This window comes from Poromitra crassiceps (genome assembly GCF_964638095.1).
Source record: "Poromitra crassiceps genome assembly, chromosome: 19".
NCBI classification, from domain to species: Eukaryota; Metazoa; Chordata; class Actinopteri; order Beryciformes; family Melamphaidae; genus Poromitra; species Poromitra crassiceps.
This window is the reverse complement of record NC_139646.1, coordinates 258575-285236: the sequence shown is the minus strand read 5'-3', so window position 1 is coordinate 285236 and position 26662 is coordinate 258575. Positions and strand designations below refer to the sequence as shown.

Here is a 26662-nt window from a genome sequence, read left to right as displayed (position 1 = left end):
GTCTCTGTACTAGCTTTCTTCTCAGGGTCAATTTCTCTGATACCTAACATTGTTCATCAAAATTCCACATTTTTTGGGAGGCACACAGTGCAAATCATTCATTCATTGAAGCAAAAAGAAAAGAAAAGTTTAAAAAAGGTCAAAGGACCAATAAAGTGGATCTGATGTATTCACCATTGACAATTCAGAGGTCCATGTAGTCTTACAGATTGTTTTCATGTCCATCAACAGAGCAGAAAAAAATATGTTGAAACAACACGAAGAAACAAATCACGTACTGCAAATTAAGACTGAATTTATGGATTACATGGCATTTTTAGCTTGGATTTTTTTAAGCTAAAAGCTCAATTTTCAACGTTAAATACATTTTGTGCAAAATAGGAATTGCTTCACATGAAGATTTGTTAATGCACTTATAGCTTATCTATCACTAGCAGGGTAGATAGAGAGTAATGAACATATAAACAAGGCCGAGCGGTTTTAGTAATAGCTGAAAAAGCACTTCAGAAGCATGAGTCTAATGGGACATCCGACACGGTCTTGTTCTAGTGTCCCTGTACAGTATCAGCTTGCATAAACACACTGTGGTGATTTGACATTGCACTCGTCCACAATGTTCCTGCTCTGTGTGATCCGCCATTTATTTTCCCATAGACATTTCGTAAAATGCTTATAAGAAATAGTTTTACTTGGTCAAAGCAAACGGTTCCGGTATATTTAGAATCGGGAGAGAACATAGAACATTTAACTCGGACCAAAACTTAAAAAACTAGATTGAAAAATTATTTTCTTTAAATCCGCAATTTAAAAAAAAAGTTTTGGTCAGAGTGAAATGTTATGTCGTCTCTCCTGTTTCTAATATCTAAACCGTTTGGTTTGAACAAGTAAAACTATTTTTATAAGCATTTTACGAAATATCTATGGGAAAATAAATGAAAATCTCTGGTACAGTGCTGAAGCAGGAAGTAGGCAGTCAGTTTGCCTCTCTATTGTCTTGTTTTTTGTATTGTTCTTGGATGTGTACGAAGTACAGCTTGTTTGCAGTATTCATGCCTTAAATTGCCCCTTGCGGGACTAATAAAGTTTTTTGAATTGAATTGGATGCACCCAGTGAGTGGTGCTGCTTACATCCTGGGCAGTGGATAAGTCCAGATCCAAGTCATTAACTTTGTGTCGCTAGATTCCTCCATAGAAGAGCTGTGTGTATGCAGTATGAGCTGTTTCAATTGACACGGGCTGTTAACGGGCTTAAAACTCACGATACACAGGTTATTAAGGCCACTGTTCCAGCTGGGGAAGGGGGCGGGTCTCTCTCAACATCACTTTTAGTTGAGATTCCACTTCCTGCTCACATCACCCACAACTGTTTTTATCCAAGATGCACACATTCATAGAAACACACACTTATGAAAGCACTCAGTCCTAAAAAGATTTGCTCAGAAACAATGCCTCTCTCTCTCTCTCTCTCTCTCTCTCTCTCTCTCTCTCTCTCTCTCTCTCTCTCTCTCTCTCTCTCTCTCTCTCTCTCTCTCTCTCTCTCTCTCTCTCTCTCTCTCTCTCTCTCTCTCTCTCTCTCTCTCTCTCTCTCTCTCTCTCTCTCTCTCTCTCTCTCGACAAAGGTGTGTTCCGATCAGCCGTGTATCAGCCCTGGGGCTCTGTGCTGGTGCCGTGGTGTGGTCCCTCCTGCTCGCTGATGGTGTGGAGGAGGCAGACGGGCGGGTGGAGCGAGACGTTGCTGCTGCCTATCTGCTGAGGGCTTCCGGCCCGGCCCGCAACGCGACCCGCCTCTCCGCCCCGCCCGGCGCCTGCTCCTCGTCCCGCGCCCAGAGAGGCGCAGCGACCGCAGCCCTCACAGAAGTCCCCGCCCTCCTCTCCTTCCCCCCCGCCCTCCTCCTCCCGGTCCCCCTCGTGCCCCAGCAGGCTCTCCCTCAGCTCCATGGGCTCCGTGCCTTCGTGGCCCGTCCCCCCGCCCCGCGCGGGCCGCACACGCACACCTCGATCCCCGAGTCCCCTGTGAAGCGTCTCCTCCTGCCACTGGGGTGCCGCTCTTTGTCCTCGGCGCAGCCTCCGACACCTCCCGGGTCCTTCAGCAGCAGGGGGTCCTTGCAGGAGTCGCCCCCACACCTCTGCCCCTTTTCTCCTGGCCGGCGAGCCCCTCCCTAGTGAGCCTGTCCTGCTGCCCACCTGACGGCAGTATGGGCGCCTGAATCCAGTGGCGTCTGCGGAGGTTTGTTGTCAGGTTTGGGCCTGAAGGCCATGCCGGGGAGCCCCCGGGTGCTCCGGGCTCGCTCTGGAGCACAGGGTGTCAGAGACTGGGGGCACCGACGTGGACTGGATGACCGGACAGTGGCACTCCTGCTGCTCAGTGGCCAGTGGACTGGTAGCCACCGAGGTCGGACCCGTGTGTAACGCACTGTATGGAGGCGGGGGAGTAGGGGGCCTGTTGACCACCTCTTCATAGTCGGGGCAGGAGGTAGTTTGGGGAGAAACCCTGAAGGGGAGAGGAAAAGAAAGACAATATCAGCTATGTGTCTATCCATTGACGAGATGTACACATCTATCCCTGTAGAGAATCAAATCACGGGAAGCTGCATTTACCCACTATGCTTCTGCTAGCTGGAACAAATTGCCTGAAGACCTCAGATCTGCCCCCAACCTTACTTACTTTTAAAAATAGACTAAAGACTTTTATGTTTACCGTCGCTTTTAACTGCTGACAGCTACTATGCAAACCCAATGAGTCCTCTATAAGTTTTAGCTCTTTCTGCAACTGCCGCGCCTGTTGCTTATTGCACTTTTTATACTCTTTTTTTTTAAAGTTTTGTTGTGATGCTTTTAATTGTCCATTTTATGAAGTTGCTTAATGCACTTTTTATACTCTTTTTTTTAAAGTTTTGTTGTGATGCTTTTAAATGTCCGTTTTACTCTCTTCTTTTCTTTTCTTTTCCTGTCAACCATTTTATGTGAAGCACTTTGAATTGCCTCTGTGTATGAAATGTGCTATACAAATAAACTTGACTTGACTTGACTAGAGTAATATATACTGTATTTAGCAAGGAAAGCACTTATGTTAAAAAGTGTTAGGTTATTTTATAAATATACTAGGCCTCGATTCCTAGGCTCGCCTGCTGCACGGCTTGCTAGCGGCCTCGCCCACCCTGCAGCTCGGTGGCCCTGCAGCTCGGACGCTGTGCGGGCTCACTTGCTCCCCTAGCCCGCTCTGCAGCTCGCCCGCTGTCCGGGCTTACCTGCTCTTATGACATCACTGATGATGTCACAAACTGATGTCACAACTTCACATCACTGATGACACCACATTGCTCTTATCCCATACATGCATAATCCCAACAACAGCCTGAATGGGGGCAAAAGCGTCCCAACACTTGGGGTTAAAACAGAACTCATTTCTAGGTCTATTCTGTGCGGAGGGCCTGAGCAGCAGTGTGAGGGCCTGAGCAGCAGCAGAGGGCCTGAGCAGTGTGAGGGCCTGAGAAGAAGGCAAGAAGGCAATGCTGGCCATTTCCTGAAAACTGGGGCATGTAAACAGGGTCCGTTCTGATGCTGAAGTGAAACCAGGGAGGATGGCTCTCTGCTCTCTCAGCACCACTTTGTGTGATGCAACTGAAAAAACTGCTGTTTTAGCAAAAAGAATCTCTCCAGAGTTCAAGACCCACATTTGCCCAAGAAGGAATGAAGGAAACTGTCAGCCTGTGTGAAAATGTCAGCTCCACTTGAGACCTACAACAGCTGGTAGGGCTGTGATGGCTGAAAATGGGTCTTTTGTTAAGAGGCTCTACTGCTACATGGGTCTATCTGCACACCTAGCAGATTTGACACATACTAAGGGTGGTTTCACACTGGGGACCCGGGGAGCGGAACCCAACACACTTGTCCCCAAATCGACCCGAGGGGTGGTTCGTTTCATGAGTTGTGAACGTTGCGTTCCGTGGAAGTGTACCGTGACAGGGTCCACTTGAAAAGGTGGTCTGGGGAACGCTTTGGCGTGCCCGGGGGACGGAACACCTTGCGAATGTGAACGCCAACTGTACCGAACCACATAGACTACACACGGGCGAGGATACACTGCAGGCGTAGTTAATGACACAAGTGTTCTCTGCAAGTATTCAATTTTGTAATGTGAAAGCTGACCAGCGGGGGAGAGGGAGAGGGGGGGCAATCGTACTTGGGCACGGAACAGAACGGAATGGAACAAAAGCAAATCGTTCCCAGTGAGAAAGCACCCTAAGCTAAAAGGCATCAGACCTTTTTATTGACCTGTCAACATATAATCAATGTACTTGATTGTAACTATGTCATTGTCTAGCAGAAGAATATTACAATTGTGCTAGTATCAAAATCCTATACAAAGAGAGTGTTCAGACTTTTTCTATGGCTGGTGAAGGTGGTAATCGAATATTGAAGCCGCTGACACAGATTTTGAAGTTGCCCATTGTAGTTCTAAAAAGTTTAATATTTTTTCATGGTCTGTGTACAAAAGCTTTCAATTATGATTCAGATTCAGATTCACTTGTATTGCCACCGTAGGTAATCAGATTACATACAAGGATAGCTAGATACTTTGTATTACTCTGCCGGCCTGGTCAAATCATCCTGATCACATCACGTGAACTCACATTCTGTTTCGCTCCGTGGTTTCCAGAAATGACAATGTAACCGGGCCAATCAGGGACCTGCACCATAGTTGACAACGTGACCAGCCAATCGGGACGCTGCTGACAAAGCAGTAATGGCGTCTCCCGAAGCAACGAGCGCCGGTGACGTTAACGTTAGTAGAGTAAACACAGCGATAAGTGCAGTTACTGCAGAATACTCATTAACAACAATTAAACAAGAACAAGAGTATGCACCAGTGGAGTTGGGGAACAAGACTTTTTCACTGTTCTTCCGAGTGGATTTGGCGACACTGATTGGCTGAACAAGTCTGTCAAGGCACGTACTCCCGCCCACTGAAATCGATGTGAGCGTCTGTAAGTCCAGACTGATACTGTAGGTAGAGTGAAACACCATGTGAGATCACGTTATCACCATGGGTTTTGCCATCCTGATAACGTCAATATGGGTTTTATTCTGAAATGTTTTGTTTTATTATAGCTGGCTTGATAGTACTGGTAGGCAAACCAACACGATGAACCAGCGCTGAAATGCAGCCTTTGTGGAAAAAAGAACATTATGCTTAGTTTCAATTATTATTATTATTACCAATACTAGTGCAGTCAGTGCCGATTGAACAAACGGCTCTGGAGATACGTGAAAAGCAACGTTTTAGGTCCAGATGATGATCGAACGAACGGCTCTGGAGATACGTGAACGCAACGTTTTAGGTCCAGATGATTGATCGAACGAACGGTTCTGGAGATACGTGAAAGCAACGTTTTAGGTCCAGATGATGACATTTCGGCTAATTAATAATAATAATAATTTGCTGCATATGAGACATCGACATCGTCGGACGGTAAACAATGACAGAAGGGGGGGACTCTACAATCCCAGAGTCTTATTAGTCGTCAGACTCTGCGTTGCCAAATTGGCGCTATGCTGAATTGTACAAAATTGGCAGTGGACTTCAAAAGTGTATTGACTCCATTAATGCATGGTGACTGGTTGTCTCATATCATCGCATTTTCAGCTAAGGGCCGTGAAGACAATCACCAGAGAATGAGGCTGACCAGGTCATTGGAGCTGCCGAGGCTACAGCTAAATACTCATGCTTTCCTATCTCTTCCCACCTGAACTTATATTTCTATCCTTGACCTTATCTGTTTACACAATCTTTTTTTGTATGTGACAAATTAAATTATTACCATGACCTTAATGTACAAATATACAATATTATTGGTACTGTACTAGAATGTGAGAGGTAGGTGTGTGTGTGTGTGTGTGTGTGTGTGTGTGTGTGTGTGTGTGTGTGTGTGTGTGTGTGTGTGTGTGTGTGTGTGTGTGTGTGTGTGTGTGTGTGTGTGTGTGTGTGTCAGGGCAGGGTCAAGGAAAAAGGTGCAACGCCCAAAGTGCGCTTTGTTCTAGTTATTACCTCCACCAAGGAGGTTAGGTTTTCAGTGCCCTTTGTCTGTCTGTTAGCCGGATTATGGAAAAACTACTGGGCCCTATTTTAATGACACTTCGTAGAAGCATTTGAGTTTATGCTCTTATTTTACATTCCCATCTCTTTAAAGGAGGACTTACCTCCAAAACACTTTTTTTCAGCTTTTAACCAATATATATGACTTTGGGGGTGATGTGTGAAGAATTCTGGTCAGAATTTCCACATTTGACACCAAACTGTTGCCATTTTACCATTTGTATCATTTTTCAGCAGCATATCTGGCATAAGCGCCCTCTAAGGGGTCGAACACTGCTTTTTTTTCTTTTCTCAAATGAATGGGATATTTGACACGTCGTTACGTCACGGTGAACCAAAGACTATGGGATTTCAAGATAGTTACTCCACTACTCCCCCTGTACCCTTTCGGCTCCTCACAACTCCAAGCCTATTCCTATTGAAGTTTGCTCTTAAAATACTGAACCAAACGTCGTCAAAGTTGGCACATGTCTTAATTATAGTTAGTTTCCCGCTGAATGTGTCATTACTTTATTAATATCTTACCTGGATAAGCTCTAATTATGTTGTTTATATTATCAGTCCGACTTGGAAGCACTTTCTGCCGGCCAGTCAAACGGGAGAGTCTGCTCTCATGCACCCGCGGGGGCGCGCGCAGCAGTGCTCTGAGCCTAGTCACAGACCTAGTCACAGAGACCAGTGCAGTTTGTGAATGGAGTGTAGCCTACAGTATAGCGCAGCCAGTGCACTTAGCAGCAGCATCATATCTCTCTCCCACTTTCCCCATGCAGATCCTCTCTCTCTCTCTCTCTCTCTCTCTTCTCTCTCTCTCTCTCTCTCTCTCTCTCTCTCTCTCTCTCTCTCTCTCTCTCTCTCTCTCTCTCTCTCTCTCTCTCTCTCTCTCTCTCTCTCTCTCTCTCTCTCTGCTGCTTGTAGGGAGCCGATCTCTCTCTCTCTCTCTCTCTCTCTCCCCCTCTGCCTGTCAGCAGAGCGACTAGCGACTGGGCAGCACAGCACACTCTCTCTCGCCCAGCATCAAAGTGAGAGCCTCACTTTCATCCTTCCGCAAACAAATCTTATCGCAGTATAGCGCACATGTAAAATATAACGCTATACTACGACGTGACAACGTGACAAAGCTGGTCTAAACACATCGGCTACTGTAATATCGTCACTGTGTACAAGCAACGGGGGGGGGGGGGGGGGTTGACTCGCTGTGTGTGTGTTTTGCTGTCTGGAGCACTTTCTGCGGCCACGCAGCAGCTCGGAGGCACCCTGCCTTTTAGAGCACGAGCACGAGCTGCTGTGCTCCAGGCATCGGGGACGCGCGGGCGGAGGGAGCTCTTCACTGGAGGTGACTGTCACATACACTGCCCTGCGCTGCAGTAACTTTTAACAAGAATCACGAAAAGCCCATAAACGAAAATTTAAAACGGATTTCATGGCGCGGTTTATCGAAAGTTGGGCGAGGGAATGACGTGGAGAAATCTCGCATTGTGATTAGGTACATAAGCTGAGAGCGGGGCGTTTGTCCTCACTGTGCTGTGTGCTGCGAGCAGCGAGTTAACGTAAGTTTAGACAAGCCACGCACACACACATGGGACAAAATGGGACAAAAATAATTAAATTTCTAGTTCGCCACTGAATGGCCAAATTGATATCACTTTCAACCATTTTGAGCAACAGTCTTTCCATACAGACCACCAGCGTTGGCTAGTTGTTGATATTTATAAAGATATTGCCCCTCTCAAATAAATTATTTTTGAGGCAGTAGGCAAACTGTAATGGCGTCGATTTCCGAAAAAGAATCTTGACTTGAACACAGCCAAAGAGTCTAGTATAGACAAGAGCATATGTAATTTCTTGGTTTTTTCCATAGGTATTTTCAAATCACTGTTCTGATACATATCTAGGGGGTAAGTCCTCCTTTAATATTAATTATGACCATTTTTACATGAACCAAAGATATAATAGCTCAGTTTTGCTGGAGATATCCTGGGAGAGTAAAGCTAATCGATCGCTATGAACGAGTAGCCGACAATCACATTTTGCAAAGTTGCAGAATGCCAATATCAGGCTGTAAACCTTTACATTTTACATTACTGTAAACCTTTACATTTTAAAAATGCAGGTCACCGTTCTATAAAGGGCAACTTTGCAGATGTTCAACCAGCATGTATCATTACAATGTGGGTAGTATAATATGCAAATGAACAATGTTCTTTCCTCCATGTTGCATGGCTGCATCCAGAGCTCCCTGCTCATTTGCCAGCAAAAAGAAGCTGGATGATGCAAAACCAGGGATGCTGGAAGTCAATCAGAGTTGTGGGTGCAGAGAGATAGTCTATTAACACATTGAGTGCCAGCCATTTTTTCAATCCTGTAGGTAAGTTGTGCCAGGTTTTTTTTTTGAGGATTCTGGCTCATTTTACAACAGCCGAGGATCTGTTTTCTGTTAAGACTTCGTGAACACCAATCATCTAAAAATAACTAATAGAATGTGTGCTTTCTCTGTCTAAAAGAGTTAGTTTGCAGAGTTAGTAGTTATGTAGATATTAGCCGTTGAGTACAGCATGGTTTTAGCGTATGAGACAGCAAGCTGAGATAATCGCAGTTTTGTGAAATTCAGCAGAACAGTCACCTGCCTGTGATTGTGGGTGCCTTTGGGCGAGTCTGTATACTGTATTGTGTGTGTGTGTGTGTGTGTGTGTGTGTGTGTGTGTGTGTGTGTGTGTGTGTGTGTGTGTGTGTGTGTGTGTTCGCGCGTTGCTCCGCGGCTCTGGGGGGAGGGGATCTCTGTCCGTTCTGTGTGTGTGTCTCCGGGCTCCTCCCTCCGTCTGTGCTGCTGGGAGTTTCCAGCGAGTTGAGCAGCCTCTCCCTGGCAGCGAGTGTGGATAGGTCTCACTGTCTCTTGGGTTTGAGAGCCCCGATTAAGCCCCGTGCGACTCTAGGCTTTATGCTGCTCACCCAGTCCATTTCTGGAACCCCCCACCGCAGCAGCGCGAAGCGTCCCCGCCTACAGTATGAGAATGAGGCTCCTTCGTTTCTGACTGTAAAATCGCCAAGCCATTTCCGCGGGAGGCGGCTGCTTTTGGTCCACGGGTCCCGTGGCTGTGGCTTTCTCTCTGTCTCTGTCGCCACTTAGTGGTCGGTAAAATAGATTATACACATTCTCTTGCTCCAATAGTTATCTCGAAGATGTAAAAGGGGTTGATTGATGTCCCACCGTCAAAAAAAAAAATGTTTATGTAAGACGAGTTAGCTCGTCCTTGGCACTCAAGCGCTGGATTATGTAAGACGAGTTAGGTCGTCTATGGCACTTAATGTGTTAATGATGTCCAATTAAATGATGTGCAACATTCATGAGTTTTACCTCCGCCAAGGAGGTGATGTTTTCGGTGCCATGTGTGTCTGTTGGTCTGTCTGTTTGTTTGTTAGTTAGCAGGAGTCTGGAAAAACTACTGGGGCGATTTTCACAAAAACCTTGCAGAAGGGTGTAGCATGGGCCAAGGAAGAAGTTCTTCCTTTTAATTTAATGGGTTCTCCCGAAGAACCCATTACTGGATACTGGATACTGATGGCAGGAATGGATGTTAATGCGGTACTTGGATCGGCTGATCTACTGATTTAAGTACTCGGTTACTCAATGATCAACTTTCATCAAAATGTGGCAGCTGTTTGCAAAGGGCTAGGGGCAGATCTTACTGAAGTAGAAGGGCACAGCGGGGTAGTTGTGTGCCTCGCGGTAAGCGATAAGGTTGATCTCGTGCTGCCTCTGTTGCTGCTGCAGCCGGTGCTTGGTGCGGCGATGGTGGCACATACAGCAGCAGCTCAGGATGAAGATGATGGCCCACACCAACCAAAACCCTAGGGTAAGGAGAGAAGACACACTCAAGTGTTACCGTTACGGTAAGGCTCAAATAATATGGATAAAATGATTATCCATCCATCCATCCTCAACCGCTTATCCGAGATCGGGTCACGGAGGTAAGCCATCTCAGCAGGAGACCCCAAACTTCCCTTTCCCTGGGCACATTAGCCTGGGGGATCCCGAGGCGTTCCCAGGCCAGCGTGGAGATACAATCTCGTCAACTAGCCCTCTGTCTGCCCCGTGGTCTCCTCCTAGCTGGACGTGCCTCTCTCTAGGGAGGCGACCAGGTGGCATCCTTACCAGATGTCACAACCACCTCAACTGGCTCAGAGTCCCTCACGGATGACTGAACTTCTCGCCTAATCCCTAAGGGAGATGCCAGCCTGCCATGCCCTGAGGAAACCCATTTCGGCCAACCATAGGTGAGGGCAGCAACGAAGATCGACTGGTAGATCGAGGGCTTTGCCTTCTGGCTCAGCTCTCTTTTCTTTTCTTTTGCTAGATATTCTGATCATCGTCATTAAACACAATTATGACTTCAGGGAGAAAATCCACTTTGTCAACATTTTTTCACTAGTTTCAGACACAGCTGCTGACATTCTAAATTAGATGGAGTGGTTCATTACTGCCAACATTTATAACAGAATTGTACACTGATCATATATGAATAATTGTGCCATGCCATAGCCATATTATTTCACTGTACTAGGTTGTGGTGCTATCGTGTCCTTGCTGACACCACAGACCTACAGTGTCTCAGATTAAAGGGAACACCAAAATCAGGTCCTCAGTCTCACCACAGTGAAGATTTCTGTACTGGTATGGAATGCCTTATGCATTTCCTGGCATAGAAATCAATTCAATGATCTCTGAGAGGGCCAAGTCCATTCTTATCTCTACGACAAAGCATTGAGTCTTTCCAAATCCATCCTCTATGGAGCAACCACATATTTTACACTGTGGCTACATCACATGCCAAGTCTTATGCTGCATTCCAGACAACTCGGAGTTGGGAATCTCCCAGTTGAAAAGTCCCACCTCCGACTTGAAGGAAGAGATATCAGGAAAAAATATCAGATAAAAATAAAGAAAAAGCTGAAATCTTGAAGAAAGAAAAAAAGAAAAGACTAATCACATGCCAACACAGCAAACAAATTAGTAGATGCATTCTCATTCTTCTAAACGCACAGTGGAGATGGATGAGAGCCACATTCTAATTCTATAGAATGTTCTATCAGTTGTGAAACCAAACATTCAGAGACATTCTAAGAGAATCCTTTTGCATGTGGCATGTAGTCCTGTTTATTTCTTTTTTAATGAGGGAATTGTGCTATCTACAATCCAGTCTAAACAGCAGCAGGGAGGAACACAATTGAGCACGCCTTCAAAAACACGACTCCCTGACCGGTTTGTGTTTACTTGCAGTGCATTTGAAATTAGTGCATCTCCGCTGCGTCCACACGGAAAAATGTGGAGAACGTCACTTCAAGGACTACAGGGCGAGGGGGTCTGTCTCTCTCCAAAATAACAATGTCAATAATGGACTAGCTACTTTAGCGCTTCAGAGAATGGCAAAATCGTCTCCAAACGCTTCTTCTCAGAACATGTGCCACATCTGAACGCATATGAAATGTCTCCAAGTTTCTGAAGGAAGGAGGATAGTATTATCGTGCGTTCCTTTATCGCAAAATAACTGGGATGTGGAGGCTATATGACGTCACATCCGTTTTGTTAGCGTTCCATTTGCAGAAAACTTGAGCTGGGAAGTTCACTGTTCATTGGTCACATCCAGTCGCTAGCCAGGCTAGCCATTGTTAGCAATAACAGTTGATAACAAGGCATTTCGCGGCATTTTGCGCATACAAACACTGCAGCCTCATGTCCACAGAGATGGAAGTTAGGCAGTGCTGTGTGTACAGCTGATTTAATGAGACACACACAAAACAGAAGTGCTAAACAATATTACTGCGATTACTACTACTGTTGTTGGGCGGCGCAGCCATCTTGGATTTGTGAGATTGGGGCTGCTGAGGCTCCTACGAGTTTGGAATGGGAAATACCAGCTCTGATGACGTCACCGCCCAGCTCATGACCTTTGAAGTCGTAAGACTACCAGTTCCCAGTTATAAAGGAATGCACGATTAGTATATCACCCCTAAGTTCAGAAGGGGGGGGGGGGGGGGGTATGGAGCCGTGGAGGCATTAAGACATCATTAAAACATTGTACTTACACAGCAGGTTACCCTGCTGCTCTAGTCATCAGCCTATCAGAACACTTTCAGCTTGTTGAAGCAACAGATACCCACCATGATAGGGAGGGGAAAATCAGTACGTATGTTTGATTTTTTTTTAATCGATACTGTTGCAAATGAGAATTGTATCCGTTTACTAGTATCACTACCTGTTGCAAATGATTATTGTATCCGTTTAATGAGAATTGTATCCGTTTACTAGTATCAATACCTGTTGCAAATGATTATTGTATCCATTTCACATTTTTTGTATCGATACTATCAATAATTTTGACAACCTAAATGACACACTGTGCGTTCACACCGACCTATTAAAGTTTTTCGCTGGCGTCGAGTTTACATACAAAGTCAATGCAAACGAGCGATTGAGCGTATATTCGCCTGGGAGAAAAATCGCTGGGCGTCCGAGCAACAGAGACAGAGCGATAAGGAGAAAATTCGCTCGTCGCTCGAGATGAAATATCCCAACTCGAGCGAAAATACGCTGGCATCAGTCGCTCGCTGCTCAACGCTGATTGGCTGCCGTGTGAGAGCGAGTCAAGGATCACACTGGCTTGGAACAAACCGCTGGTTTATTGTGTGGCAACAAACCACATTGACAGGCTGACAGCTGACATGAAGTGAAGTCTGTCCTACCGGTATGGAGCTCGCATTAGGAGCACGCTGATAGGCTTTAGCTTGTAAACAATGACGGTGGCTCGTAGTGGACAAATATCATGACATTGCGTAACGTTATAGCCCCCACATGTCCGTCAATTCTTGTGCCTGTTGATGAACGATTTAAACAGAGCGACAGAGCGATTCCAAAGGGTTGAATCAAGCGACAGAGCGAAAAATAAATATATTGGTGTGAACACAGCTTAAGTTGAATGAAGTTATGTCAACACCTCTCTCTTTTTATGAGAGAGTAAAGTGAGAAAGAATGAAGGAAAGATGGATGGAGAGGTATTTGGATGAGTACTTACACCATAGCTCATAGTAGTAGCTGCAGCACTGTGACTCTCCGCAGCAGTGTCCTGACTCACAGATGTAGCTCTGGTTGTTGACCCCCTCACAGTGCAGGAGGCTCTGGAAGACCAGGACAAGAAACAATACGTGTCACATACACTCAATGGTCACTTCCAAAGGTATCCATCCTGGAGCTTGTACAACTGCCACTCTCAGCCACTATACTACACTGCTCAGTAGTACACTAATATACTGTTCAATGAATGAACACGGAAAAGCTTAGAAGCCTATCAGGACTTTGAAAGTTAATTTGCACTATTACTTTTGGACTATTTAATTTTCCATTTTTACTTCCATTTTGTTTGGTTGCAGTTTGCGGACTCTGCCGGTTTTAGCTTAACGCTTCACTCTAGTTCTTGTTTTATTTGAACATTTTGATTACACAGATTTGCCATTTCATAGGTCCTGTGTTCAAAAATAAAAATGCATAGATCATTTTATCTAGTCAAAAATTACATGTTATTAACATAATAGTTAACACCTGATAATTATTGGTGATTTAGGTAGCTGTAGAAGACATTTTTGTTTCAATTTACTCAAGCATCTTTTACATGCCTTTTTTTAAATTACATGCCTGGTTATAGATTTAGCATAAATATAATAACCCTGTGGGTATCTAGGGACCAACACTGATACTCACCTATGGCTCCAGAATGGACATGTGCTACCTAACCACTCGTGCTGCTGAGCTGCTAGAATCTCAGTGTCCAAGCATCATATTAAATTCACATTTTGAATCACAGCCAACACATGATCAAGTTGCCAATTTCAACTCACGGTTTAGCATAGGCTAATCCAAAGTTGAAAAACCATCACAGCCTACATAAAGCCATCTACATGTCAGAAGAAGTCTGGTGTTCAGCATAAATCAATCTACATGTCAGAAGATGGCTGGTGTTCAGCACAACTGCTTTCATTCACATTCAAATCAAGTCAGGCATTTGTCTCAACTTTCAGATTCAAATGGATAATGGTCAGAAGTTAACATCACTCAGCGATATGACTGATATCCATCAGAGCCGTACAAAGTCTCTATTCTGTGAGGACATTGGCTATAATCAACAACACTGATACTGAGCAGGATAGTGCTCAAAGAAGACAGACGAGGGAGCATTAGACAGTGTCATCACTGATAATAATGGCCTTTGGATTTGTCCAGGTAGATCCCTCAGATGTTTTCTTCCAGATCAGATGAATGATTAGCAGCCAAAGTTCTCAGTAAGGTTCTCTTGTCTTCTTATAGATTACCAGTGAAGGTCCCAGATTGAGAGGCATGGTGATGCAGGGTCCAAATATCCCAGGCAAGTCCCTCTACCTCATGGCTCATTATCCCACACAGAAGAAACAAGTCTCTCACACTCTCCCTCCCTCCCTCCCTCTCTGCCTGCCTGCCCCTCACTCCCTCTCTGCCCCTCTGCCTGCCTGCCCCTCCCTCTCTGCCTGCCTGCCCCTCACTCCCTCCCTCTCTGCCTGCCTGCCTGCCCCTCCCTCTCTGCCTGCCTGCCCCTCACTCCCTCCCTCTCTGCCTGCCTGCCTGCCTGCCCCTCCCTCTCTGCCTGCCTGCCCCTCACTCCCTCCCTCTCTGCCTGCCCCTCACTCCCTCTCTCTCTGCCTGCCTGCCCCTCACTCCCTCTCTCTCTGCCTGCCTGCCCCTCACTCCCTCTCTCTCTGCCTGCCTGCCCCTCACTCCCTCTCTCTCTGCCTGCCTGCCCCTCACTCCCTCTCTCTTTGCCTGCCTGCCTACCCCTCACTCCCTCTCTCTCTGCCTGCCTGCCTGCCCCTCACTCCCTCTCTCTCTGCCTGCCTGCCTGCCCCTCACTCCCTGCCTGCCTGCCCCTCACTCCCTCCCTCTCTGCCTGCCTGCCCCTCACTCCCTCTCTCTCTGCCTGCCTGCCTGCCCCTCACTCCCTCCCTCTCTGCCTGCCTGCCTGCCCCTCACTCCCTCTCTCTCTGCCTGCCTGCCTGCCTGCCTGCCCCTCCCTCCCTCCCTCCCTCCCTCCCTCCCTCCCTCTCTGCCCAACACCACCTCCCCCCACCTCACTCAAGGCCCAAACACTAGATTGCTTTACGGAAATTTACAAGCAGCAGTGGCGAGCAGTGTTGGGGGTAAGTCATTACAAAAGTAACATATTACATGTAATATATTACTTTTAGCAGTAACTCAGTAATATAACTTATTACTTATAGGATTTCAGTAATATTATACCAGTTACTTTGTCAAGTACCTCAAGTTACAAATTGAGTTACATTTTATTAAATCAAAGCACATATTTAAAAAATATACAATCATTTCCTAATCAAACTGTGTGTTTTTATGCAAATAACCACTATAGATGACAATAACAAAGGAAAAGAATAACATTTAGAATTTTGGATCGTTTACTCTGACTTAAAGGCGGTTGAAATTATTTTTCGGGATGGTTCCGGGGCGGCGATGTCATTCTGCTGCTGCTGTTGTTTTGTAGGGCAAGTAATGCAAAAGTAGTGAAATAAGTAACGAGTTACTCTACACAGAAAGTAATATTGTAAAGTAACTTATTACTTTCAAATGAAAGTAACTAGTAATATGTAGTATATTACATTTTGAAAGTAACTTGCCCAACACTGGTGGCGAGTGAGCCCTTAGCTGGAGTGCACTGCACGATAATAACATGGCATATAGCACGGTGGGATGTGTGGAGAAGTACGTGTGTGTCAGTATAATAAGTGTGAGACAGGGAGAGACAGACACAAAGACATTGAGAGAGAGAGAGAGAGAGAGAGAGAGAGAGGAACAGAGAGAGAGAGAGAGAGAGAGAGAGAGAGAGAGAGAGAGAGAGAGAGAGAGAGAGAGGAACAGAGAGAGAATGGTAGTTAATACAGAAATGATTAGCTTCACACAGCCCACCCGATTAGCAGAAACCTAACTGTCGACATAAACACAAACCTGCTCGGTTAAACACTCATCCTCATTCTAAATTGACCTTTATTTTTTAAACCCCAGGCCTCTTCTGACTCAATGCAGATGGATTTAATTCTCTCTGGGCAATTAAAACATGATGTTTCTGTTTGTCCAACAACAACTTCATCCGTTTTCACTGACTTAAAGGAACACTCTGCCCATTTTCAACCAGCTTTGTATCAGTAGAACATCAGTAGTATATCAGAAAACTGTAAACTGTTTTGAAGTCTGTCATTTAATTTGACAGTTATTGAGTGTTAAAGTGTGGACCAGTGACATCACTGGTCCACACTAACTCAAATTAATAACTCATTAACTCAAATCAACTCTCAATAACTGTCAAACTATTCATCATTCATCTAGTTTGACAGTTATTGAGAGTTGATTTGAGTTAATGAGTTATTCATTTGAGTTAGTGTGGACCAGTGATGTCACTGGTCCACACTTTAACACTCAACTGTCAAATTAAATGACAGACTTCAAAACAGTTTACAGTTTTCTGATATACTACTGATGTTCTAATGATACAAAGCTGGTTGAAAATGGGCAGAGTGTTCCTTTAACTATTCTCCGCCATACACACTCTCCAGCTGGCAGGCTTGGGCCCTTTTTGCAATTCAATCCAGATAAGCATCTAGTTTGTTTAGGCCTTCACTATATAGCCTGTGTTGCGTACAGCAGATAGCCGAGTAGATCAGGATGTGGTAAAAGTGGCGAGGCAAATACGCCCAGCAGCCTACGTCAAGAACAAAAAAGAAGAAGCTCCATCTAAGCTAAATATAACTGATTTTGTGTCATCTTGCGTCCCTGAAAAACAAACTGAGGTGATAGCATCATGCTATTAGCATGTGCTTCAATCAATCAACAGAGCATGAAAAACCAAGTGATCTGAAAGCAGGCATGACCAATAGGGGTGGGAATCACCAGATGCCCACGATACGATACTGAAACGATACTTGAGTCACGATACGATAGTATTGCGATATTTTCGATATTTCGATATATTGCGATTTCTTACTTTTTCAACTGCAAATGATGTCCCCAAAGGAAAACTTTGTCAACAGCTGGTTTATATAAGAACAATTTTTCAGTCTGTACATCTGACTTCAACCATTTTATTGCAGCAACATTGTCAAGTAGACAGACCAACAACTTTCATAAAGTCATGTCATAGTTGCATGCACCTGACAAACTGAACTGTTTGTTACAGTCTACTTACAGTCCACCTTAACTGGATGTGTGTGTGGACTACTGTACTTATGTAGTTTTTGCAACTTCACTTCACTTACACAAAACATCTTGTGCAGCCCATTCAGTAACTGAGGAATTTGTAAATTACTGTTATGTAGGGGTGTCACAATATATCGTCCCACGAAATTTCGCGATAGTAAAACGTCACGATATGTATCGTTGAGATGAAATCTCATATCGCAATTTTTTTTTTTTTTTTTTCAAAAAATAGACTAAGAAACGTCTTTGTTTGTTGAAGTTCAATGTGTGGAAAGTAGTTCAGTTGAACAAGTCTCTGAAGAGACACATGAGAAGTTATACAGGAGAGAAACCCTTCAATTGAGTTTCTGGCAAAACTGTTTACTTGACAGGAAAAACTGAAGATGCATAAAAAATAGATTAAGAAAAGTCTTGTTGTTTGAGTTTGAAGAAAAACTGAAGATGCATAATGAGAATTTATACTGCTGAGAAACCTTTTAGTTCAAAGTAAATCTAAGTGACGGTGTAACTCATTCTATTTCAAGATTAGCCTTATCTCCAATCTCATGTTTTTTCTAGTTGTTATTGTAATAACAATTTCCCACAACAGCATGTTTTGTATTTGTGCATTTCAAATAAAATACTACTTTTCCAGTCATATATTTGTTTTATTCAAGTTTAAAAAAATATTGTTAAAATCGTATCGTATCGTATCGTTATCGTGAACCCAGTATCGTGATACGTATCGTATCGTGAACTGAGTGTATCGTGACACCCCTACTGTTATGACAAAACTGTTAGTGTTAAAACAAAATGAAAATATGCTACCGTTTGTTTACTGCTGGCCTTGGAACTAAAGTTCATAGTAGCCCGGTGGCCTGGCATGGCCAGCAATTTTTTTTTTTTTTTGCAATATCGATACTTGGCGTCCAAATATCGATACAATATCGTCAGGCAAAATATCGCGATACTGTGGTGTATCGATTTTTTTCCCCACCCCTAATGACCAATCGTTTGGTTTTGTCCCCCCACTTGTCGTGTGTAAAGACACAGACAGTGAGCAACCAAATCTGGACAGACTAGATTCCTCTGTCTCCCATCCAAACAGGCTACAATGAACGCATCCACCTCTCTCATGCTCCAGTGCCAGATTACCGGTGGATTTGGCTACGGTGCCAGACATTACTGCCGCATTAGAAAATAATCAAGTCTAATAATGAGAAGCTGCCAGACATTACTGCCGCATTAGAAAATAATCAAGTCTAATAATGAGAAGCTGCTGAAATGAGCAGACAATGAGAACAGTCCAAAAGCCGGCAGACGACTAACAAATACTGTTCCTGCAGATAAGTAGCTCCAGCGCTCAGGTCAGGTCATTCTTCACCGCATAGTCATATCATCATAGTCTGCAGGACGGGGCAGATTAACTGCTGAAGACCTCCGTGACCCTCCTCCTCTCCTTTATTTTTTCTATCGCACACAAGAAAAATGTTCTTTCACTCAGTCATCAAGGTTACACTCCGTCCGTACGGTGGGGTACAGAACAAAACACTGATGCAACATTTTAGCAGCAAGCAATCTCACACATTCCACAAGAGGATGTGTTCGGCGATTCGACGACTGAGAGGGACAGTTCAACAAATGTATAACTGGATGAGTTGCTTGATTTGATCCCAAAGGTAAAACGTGTTTGCCCGATTTAGACTGAGTCCAGCTGTTTGACCAAAGTACAATCTAGCCGTGATACAGGAACACTGAAATGACCAGTAGTCCTCCTGCTTCAGGCAGGAGACGTAGAGAGCAGTCTGAACCCATTGACCTTAATGGACTCATATTACAACAGTTAGCATATTTGATGTCATATCACTAATTCACTTCTACTGCTTCAGTCATTGAAGTAACATGATAAAAGGGTGTAAATCTCAGTGTGACTAATCTGCTAAATTAACTTTAAAACATAACTGGAGAGAGCCGGTTTGGCAAAGATGAAGGAAAGCTGGTTTCTTTTTAAACGGTACACATTGTCTAAATAGTTAAAGGAACACTCCGCCCATTTTCAACCAGCTTTGTATCATTAGAACATCAGTAGTATATCGGAAAACCGTAAACTGTTTTGAAGTCTGTCATTTAATTTGACAGTTATTGAGTGTTAAAGTGTGGACCAGTGACATCACTGGTCCACACTAACTCAAATTAATAACTCATGAACTCAAATCAACTCTCAAACTGTAAACGGTTTTGAAGTCATTCATCTAGTTTGACAGTTATTGAGAGTTGATTTGAGTTAATGAGTTATTAATTTGAGTTAGTGTGGACCAGTGATGTCACTGGTCCACACTTTAACACTCAATAACTGTCTTCAAACAGACTTCAAAACCGTTTACAGTTTTCTGATATACTACTGATGTTCTAATGATACAAAGCTGGTTGAAAATGGGCAGAGTGTTCCTTTAAGTGAGAGCGAAGGTAAGAGAGAGAGAGAGTATAAGGGAGAGAGAGGAGAGAGAGTATGACATGACAAAGGTCATGGCCTGGCTTTAACCCATGATGTTATGAGCAGGGTATGGTATTCTATTCACTGCTCTTTCCCTCAGTCAATAGCCTGACCTACCCATGTGGCCATGTACATGAATTAAGCCTGGAGTCATCTTAGCTCTTGAGTCTAAAAATGTAAAAAAAAATCCTTGTTAAAAAAGAGACACCATCAAGCAGCTGTTTCTACAATCTTTTCTGGCCATTATAAAGGAAAAATCAGCCACTGAATGGATCTTTGTTAGCCAGTAATTGTATGTTTTGACTAGGGATGTTCATCAATTATCGAAAATCGATAATCGATCGTTAAGGATTGGAATCGATCCTGTGGCATTTGGATCGATTTTTTAATTATTTAAAAAAAAAAAAAAAAAAAAAATTTTTTTTTTTTTTTGGACTAGGTTTGGGTGGAATTCGTTACTCCTCGCCCCACTCCATTGCACAGCCGACTAACGTGAGGTGGAGCTTCATATAGTCTCTAGTTTTCTGGCTGGGCACGGGCCTTTGTGCCAACAAAACTGTTTTAAACATGGGAAATTCACACCGGCATGCGCCGGGGACAGCAGTGTTGGAGAGGAGACACATTGAAATAAAGAGTTCATTGAGGAGAACACGTTGTCTTTCGTATTTTCTGCCATAGGCATTCATTTTGTAAAAAAAAAAAAAAAAAAAAAAAAAAAAAAAAAAATGAAAATATTGAAAATTTTCTAAGTATTAATAAAATCGATAATCGATAATTGATCGTTAATTCTCACCGATTATCGATTTTGGAAATTTTTCAAAATGAACATCCCTAGTTTTGACCCACTGGTGAAGATACACATTTGAAAAAGTGTTGCAGATGTTAGATGTCTTGCCTGGCAGAAAGGGGGAAAGGTTATATTTTTCAAGCGTATTAGCATCTCCATCCTGAAAGCCCTACATAAGCAACATGAACACGGATGACGGAGCCATATTGGTGGTGGTCACGTGACGCTTATGAGAAGAGTGAGCTTAGGATCGTCACGGTGTATGGAGTGAGTTTGGACGAGTGAATGTTGGACCCCGACTGACCAGAGGAGGCGCTAGTGCAGCGACCAGGACACATACCCTTAATCTGTCTTGCCACCCGCAGACACAGCCAATCGTGCCTGTATGGACGCCCGGCCAAGCTGGAAGTAATAGGGGGACGCAAACCTGCAACCCTTGTGTTGGTAGGCAGGGAATCTACTGCTACACTACCCGGACGCCCGAGAGGGGTGAATGTTAAGTGGGCTGATGTAGCCCCAGGGCCATGTGATACTACCACTGCGTCCCAGTAGCCAGTGACCATTGGTTACGCAAGAACGGGGGCTTTTTTGAACGGGGGCCAGATTGGATCATGTGAAGATACTGGACGGTCAGCTGCTTCTCGCACCATATGGGTTATAAAAAAAAACAAAGCAAAAAGAAACATACAAATACAATTGTACTTTAAAGATTTTGTTTACTGTCTGAAAACATTAGTTCCGCCTGCATTGTTCCCACTTGGTGCTCGTCTACAAACTGTATGATAGTGAGGTCATCGTTAGGTGAGGTCATCGTTAGGTGAACGGGGGAAAAAACATGCAAGGTAAACTTGCTTGATTAACCAATATTGTGTGGAGGGCCACATATAGTATTTTCTGAGAGACAAGCCGGGGGCCACTTCAAATTGGTCCGCGGGCCGCAATTGGCCCCCGGGCTGGACTTTGGGACATGCCTGCTGCGCAAGAATGAATGTATCGATAAGCACATGTATGCAGACTTCCTCGTTGTCTGTCATTTTGAGAGGTCGTAAAAATTATGTGATCATTTATTATTACCTGTGTTAAACTGTCAGACAGCTTTTAGAACCATTCATTTTTAGGGGGGGGGGGGGGGGGGGGGTTGGTAAAAGACTGAAAATATTTGGTTAACATGACCACTGTATGTAATGTATAGTTGGACGGGTCAGTGGTTAGCACTGTTGCCTCACAGCGAGAAGATCCTGGGTTTGAACCCCGGTCCATCCCATGGGTCAAATGCAGAGGGAGAATTTCCCCACGGGGAAAATAAAGGATAACTGAACTTAAACTTCCGTTCCTAAGCGTGTGATAATAAATTGTGGCACACAAAATAGATCTGTTTTGATTGTTTTTTAAATAATTTTCAATAAGTGCCTATAAAATACAGACACAAACTAGAGCCAGTGGTTCTCAACCTGTGGTACAGGTACCACTGGTGGTAAGCGGGGCTCCCTCCCTCTCATGTTTTTACGGTGGTCATGTCTGAGGTAGTACTTACTGTAAAAAGGTTGAGAAATACTGAACTACTAGACAATAACAGTAGCAGTAGATAGTCAACTGAAATAAGGTCTTTGGTTAACAAAAGCTTATGAATCTGTGAACTGTGTTCAGCAAGATAAATGAGGACGACTTTTATGCCTTTTGAAGCACTTTCTGAAATTCGTGATTTTTTAAAATCACATTTACGCTTCAAAAGTCATAAAAGTGGTCCTCATTTATGAAGACTAGAAATCGCACGCTGCGCAGCGCACGCTCGATTTCTAAGGTGGAGACTGGAGACGATGCACCATGGGCACACTTTTTTCGGGGGTTGTGAGCAAACTCGTATAAAGGAAAAGTATGCGGGTACTGTATGTCGGCACAATTCTTTCAGAGGACCTTCTTAAGACACCTTTTAGCACATTGATGTCTAGTGATAACAGGTAAACAAATAGAGAGTGCAATTTTGTATGAAGAGGCTAATCAAGACAAGATAATGATAATCTGCCAGTGAGAAAACTGTATTGATGACCACAGGGAAATGCAAATTGAATAAATTGCCAGACTTTACAGCAAATGATAACAAAGCACTGATCTAACATTAGTAGCAAGCATTAATCTCACACATTCCACAAAAGTGATGTGTTCAGCGATTCAACAACTGAGACGGACAGTTAAACAAATGTATAACTGGAGGAGTTGCTTGATTTGATCCCAAAGTTACAACATGTTTGCCAGATTTAGACCGAGTCCAGCTGCTTGACCAAAGTACAATATAGCCGTGACACAGGAACACTGAAATGACCAGCAGTCCTACGTCCGGCAGGAGACGTACAGAGCATTCATGCTGACAGTCTGACTCTGAACCCATTGACCTTAAGGGACTAATATTACAACATTTTGCATATTTCATGTCATATCACTAACTCACTATTACTGGAAAGCATTTTGGTCTGGCCTCTATCTACCCTTTGACCTGTCCAGCATGGTTAGTCCTAGCAGGGTGTTATGCCTTATGCTTAATTCGCAGGGTCAGAGAGACACTCAAGCTTCTCTACCACATCAAGGCGGTACCCGTTGTTTGTTTTCGTTTTTTCAGATAATAAATGATAAAAAGAACATAATTTGGCTTTTTTCTTAAAGCACACGCATACACACATCACTGATGATGTCACAACATCAATGATGTCATAAAGCCTTATCACCGATGTCACATCCTAATTGATGTATCAATGTTTCAATTATGTCTATGTATTATGTGACATCATCAGTGATTTATGACATCACCGATGTTGTCACAATGGCTCTGTGCATAAGTGATTTGTGACACACATTGATTATTGTCAGTGATGATGTCATCAGTTATGTCACTGATGTCACATAATGCATAGACATTGCTACATCATCATTGAAAACTTTTGACAGCCTACCCTGTGAAAACCTAAGTAGTCTGTGTGAATACCTAATAAATAAATAATTAAATAAATAAAACTTGCAAAAAGCAGACAAAATTAAGAAAATAAACAAGGCAAAAAGTATGCTTATCAATTATGCAATATTTAGGCAATGCTGCCAAGGGCCCTCTGCATTTGGTAATCAATCTTCTAATAGCATGAGGTACCTGGTTCATAATATTCCACAATTACAATTAGGTCGTTAAGGCATTTCCAAAACAACTTTGAGAACCACTGGTCTTGTGGTCTATAGAGTCAATATCAGGCTACAATAGGACAATACAGAAACCAAAACAAATTTACTTATTTTTTCACAAATTAAAAGGGACATTTGATTTGTCCAATGGAGATTGTTCAGAAAAAGTATGGACTTTTGTATCACTATCAGCCAATACTTTAAATTTAGGCCTACAGTACTAGAAAATGTCATCATGAAAAAGTGGCATTGGTGTATTCAACATGGAAAATTATTTGAACTATTCAAATCTGAATATAATAAGATATCTACAGTCTGAGTCTGGAGACACTTCATTACAGTGAATAGAATATCGACTTCTGGACTTAAATATAAAACAAACGTTATATTGCAGCAGTGAAATTGGTTCAAAATTGCAAAATGTATTCACAGCCTATGCAACAAGTAAGCACCTCTTCGTTGTGCTCATTCTAGGCCAGGGGTTTTCAAAGTCTGAGACTGTGGGCCTCCCCCCAGACAAAGCTTGGAAAAAGGTGAACCCCCTCACTCAATTCCTGGATGCCTGATTACGTTATTTGATCCCATAGACACTCAACTATTGAGCCAAGATAGCCTGATTATTTATTGCTGTTTGACATACTTCAGACTTCACCAAATGCATAAAAATATCTGTCTGAAGGCATTTATTAGTTTCTGACTCTGGGAAAAACTATTGTATCTCTGAACTATCTCTTTAACCAAATCACATTTAGGCTATTCTATGTGTTCTCCTTTTGATAACTAATGTAATATTTTTTCACTTCCACTCAACTGAGCCTCCCCTGAAACTGCTTGGAGCCCCCATGGGGAGGCCTGCCTCCCACTTTGAAAACCTCTGTTCTAGGCCTAAAATGCCACATCTCAGTAGACCGAACATATTATAATGTCATTGTTTCTTCCCAACGTTTTCCAGTGTGTTTTCAAATGTGCCATGCTAGTCAAGATTTGCCTTGTGTGCCTTTTACCATCAAAAACTCATATTTACCTACATTTGAGTGGATCCCACACAAATGTACACAACTCCTGCAAAAAACAATACTGGTGGGCATTAGGCTACTGTAGCATAGCTATAGGTGTACAACATAAATTGTAAAAGGGGATACCATGATCTTGGAGGATGCAATTGTTATTGAACATTTTGAAAATTATTTTAAGTCTATTCAAATCTGAATATAATCTACAGTCCGAGTCTGGTGACACTTCATTACAGTGAATGGAATACTGACTTCTGGACTTAAACATATCATATAACGGTATATTGCAGCAGTGGAATCGGTTCTCAATTGCAAAATGTATTAACGTTACTGTTCCCTAACCAGAAATTGCTCCTATGCCATCACAGTCAACTTGATTATGCTTTGATATCTGGCTGTATGACTGATGGAGATGAAGGGAGGAGGCAAACTCAGACTTCAGTTCATGCTCTCCAAATCCAATACAGGAAAAAAAACGAACCTAGAAAATTAATTAAGTAGTCTACTTTTAAATATATATATTGTTGATTTTGTTACAGCCTAAACATGGTGATGAATGATGATTATAGATGATCACTTAGCCCCACAAGAGTCCCCAGGGCATAACAATGTTACTGTGTTTAGTTAAGATGATCACAAAATGTACTAAAGTGGTTACTTACGTCTACCTGGCTGACTAGCAGCCACAAAGTACTAAGTACTTCTTACTTTAAGAATTACGATTGATCTTCTAGTTAATAAACAGAAGACATCAGTAAGGCCGCGATTCTCTTTTGGTTGTTTTTACAACGTTAGCTATCAGCTAGTGTAGCGTAGAGTCTGTTTGGCTTTCTTAACTGACAGCACACTATGTTTAAGTTAACGCTAACCAACAACTGACGTGAACCGATGCACTATACTGTACTGACGACTGGGCTATCGGAATAACCTAGCTGACGTTTAGCGTTAACGCTAGTCTGTTTGTTAAATTAGCTAGATAGCTAGCTAGCTAGCAACCATTAGCTACTTTGTTAGCAACCCAGAGAGAGCCAGCTTGTTTTTGGCATGCTCAATCTTACCCTGTCTGCTGCGGACTCGGTGGGGGTGACAGAGCCAACAACGTGCAAAAACAATCCCATTTTAAGAGACGGACATACGCCTCTCATTCCTCCAAGTACTGGCTGCACTTACAGCAAAAAAACATACGCATGAAAATAATGTTGTTCACTAACTGTATATAAAAAACCTATAAACTATTTCACGGCCCCTGCCGAGCTGACAGGCCACTGCATGATGCGCCGCCTCTTCTGCGTAATTGGACATTTAAAGAAGGGACAACGTTGGCGCAACTGGTTGCTCACGGTGCCACTGGCTGATACAGCTGTTACACAAGCTGTTCCTTCCTACAGGGGGGACTCTGCCTCGGCTGGGTGTGGCGTGGTCACCTCTACTAGTTCCATGTGCGCAACGTGATGGGTGTGTGGATTTGCGTTGACCACCACTCGTTTTGCGGACTGATCTGTGATTGGACAACTCGGGCCAGCTGGAGACAGGTTGCCCAATCACAGATCTGTGCGTCTCCAGTGCCAGGGCTTGTTGTATCTTGACGTCTTTTTCCCTAGCCCCTATTTAATGTGAACACAACACACGCTCACATGTTCAGAAGAGATGAGAGTCACTCAGTTCTACTGGGATCATATTTCAAACTTTACTTATTGGTATCTTGGTATTCCGCTGTTGTTATATTGTGTAAAATAGAGAATCATAGAAGAGATGGAAGAGAGGCAAAACTCAGACATTACATTTTTCATGTGCCTTTTAGTCTGCTTAATATCAGGAGAGCCATCTCAGTTTAGACTGAAGCTTT

At 43.4% G+C, this 26662-nt stretch overlaps 1 protein-coding gene across 1 annotated transcript; it reads right to left on the bottom strand.

Moving 5' to 3' along the window:
* Positions 1 to 1630: 1630 nt before the first annotated feature.
* On the bottom strand, positions 1631 to 26042 carry wbp1lb (WW domain binding protein 1-like b). The gene is given in 12 exon segments (XM_083655643.1): positions 1631 to 1773; positions 1776 to 1817; positions 1819 to 1970; positions 1973 to 2117; positions 2120 to 2197; positions 2199 to 2273; positions 2275 to 2466; positions 2468 to 2482; positions 2484 to 2491; positions 9782 to 9943; positions 13165 to 13267; positions 25875 to 26042. Coding segments are annotated over 12 exon segments (1191 nt in total). The 5' UTR covers positions 25962 to 26042; the 3' UTR covers positions 1631 to 1641.
* Positions 26043 to 26662: the final 620 nt, after the last annotated feature.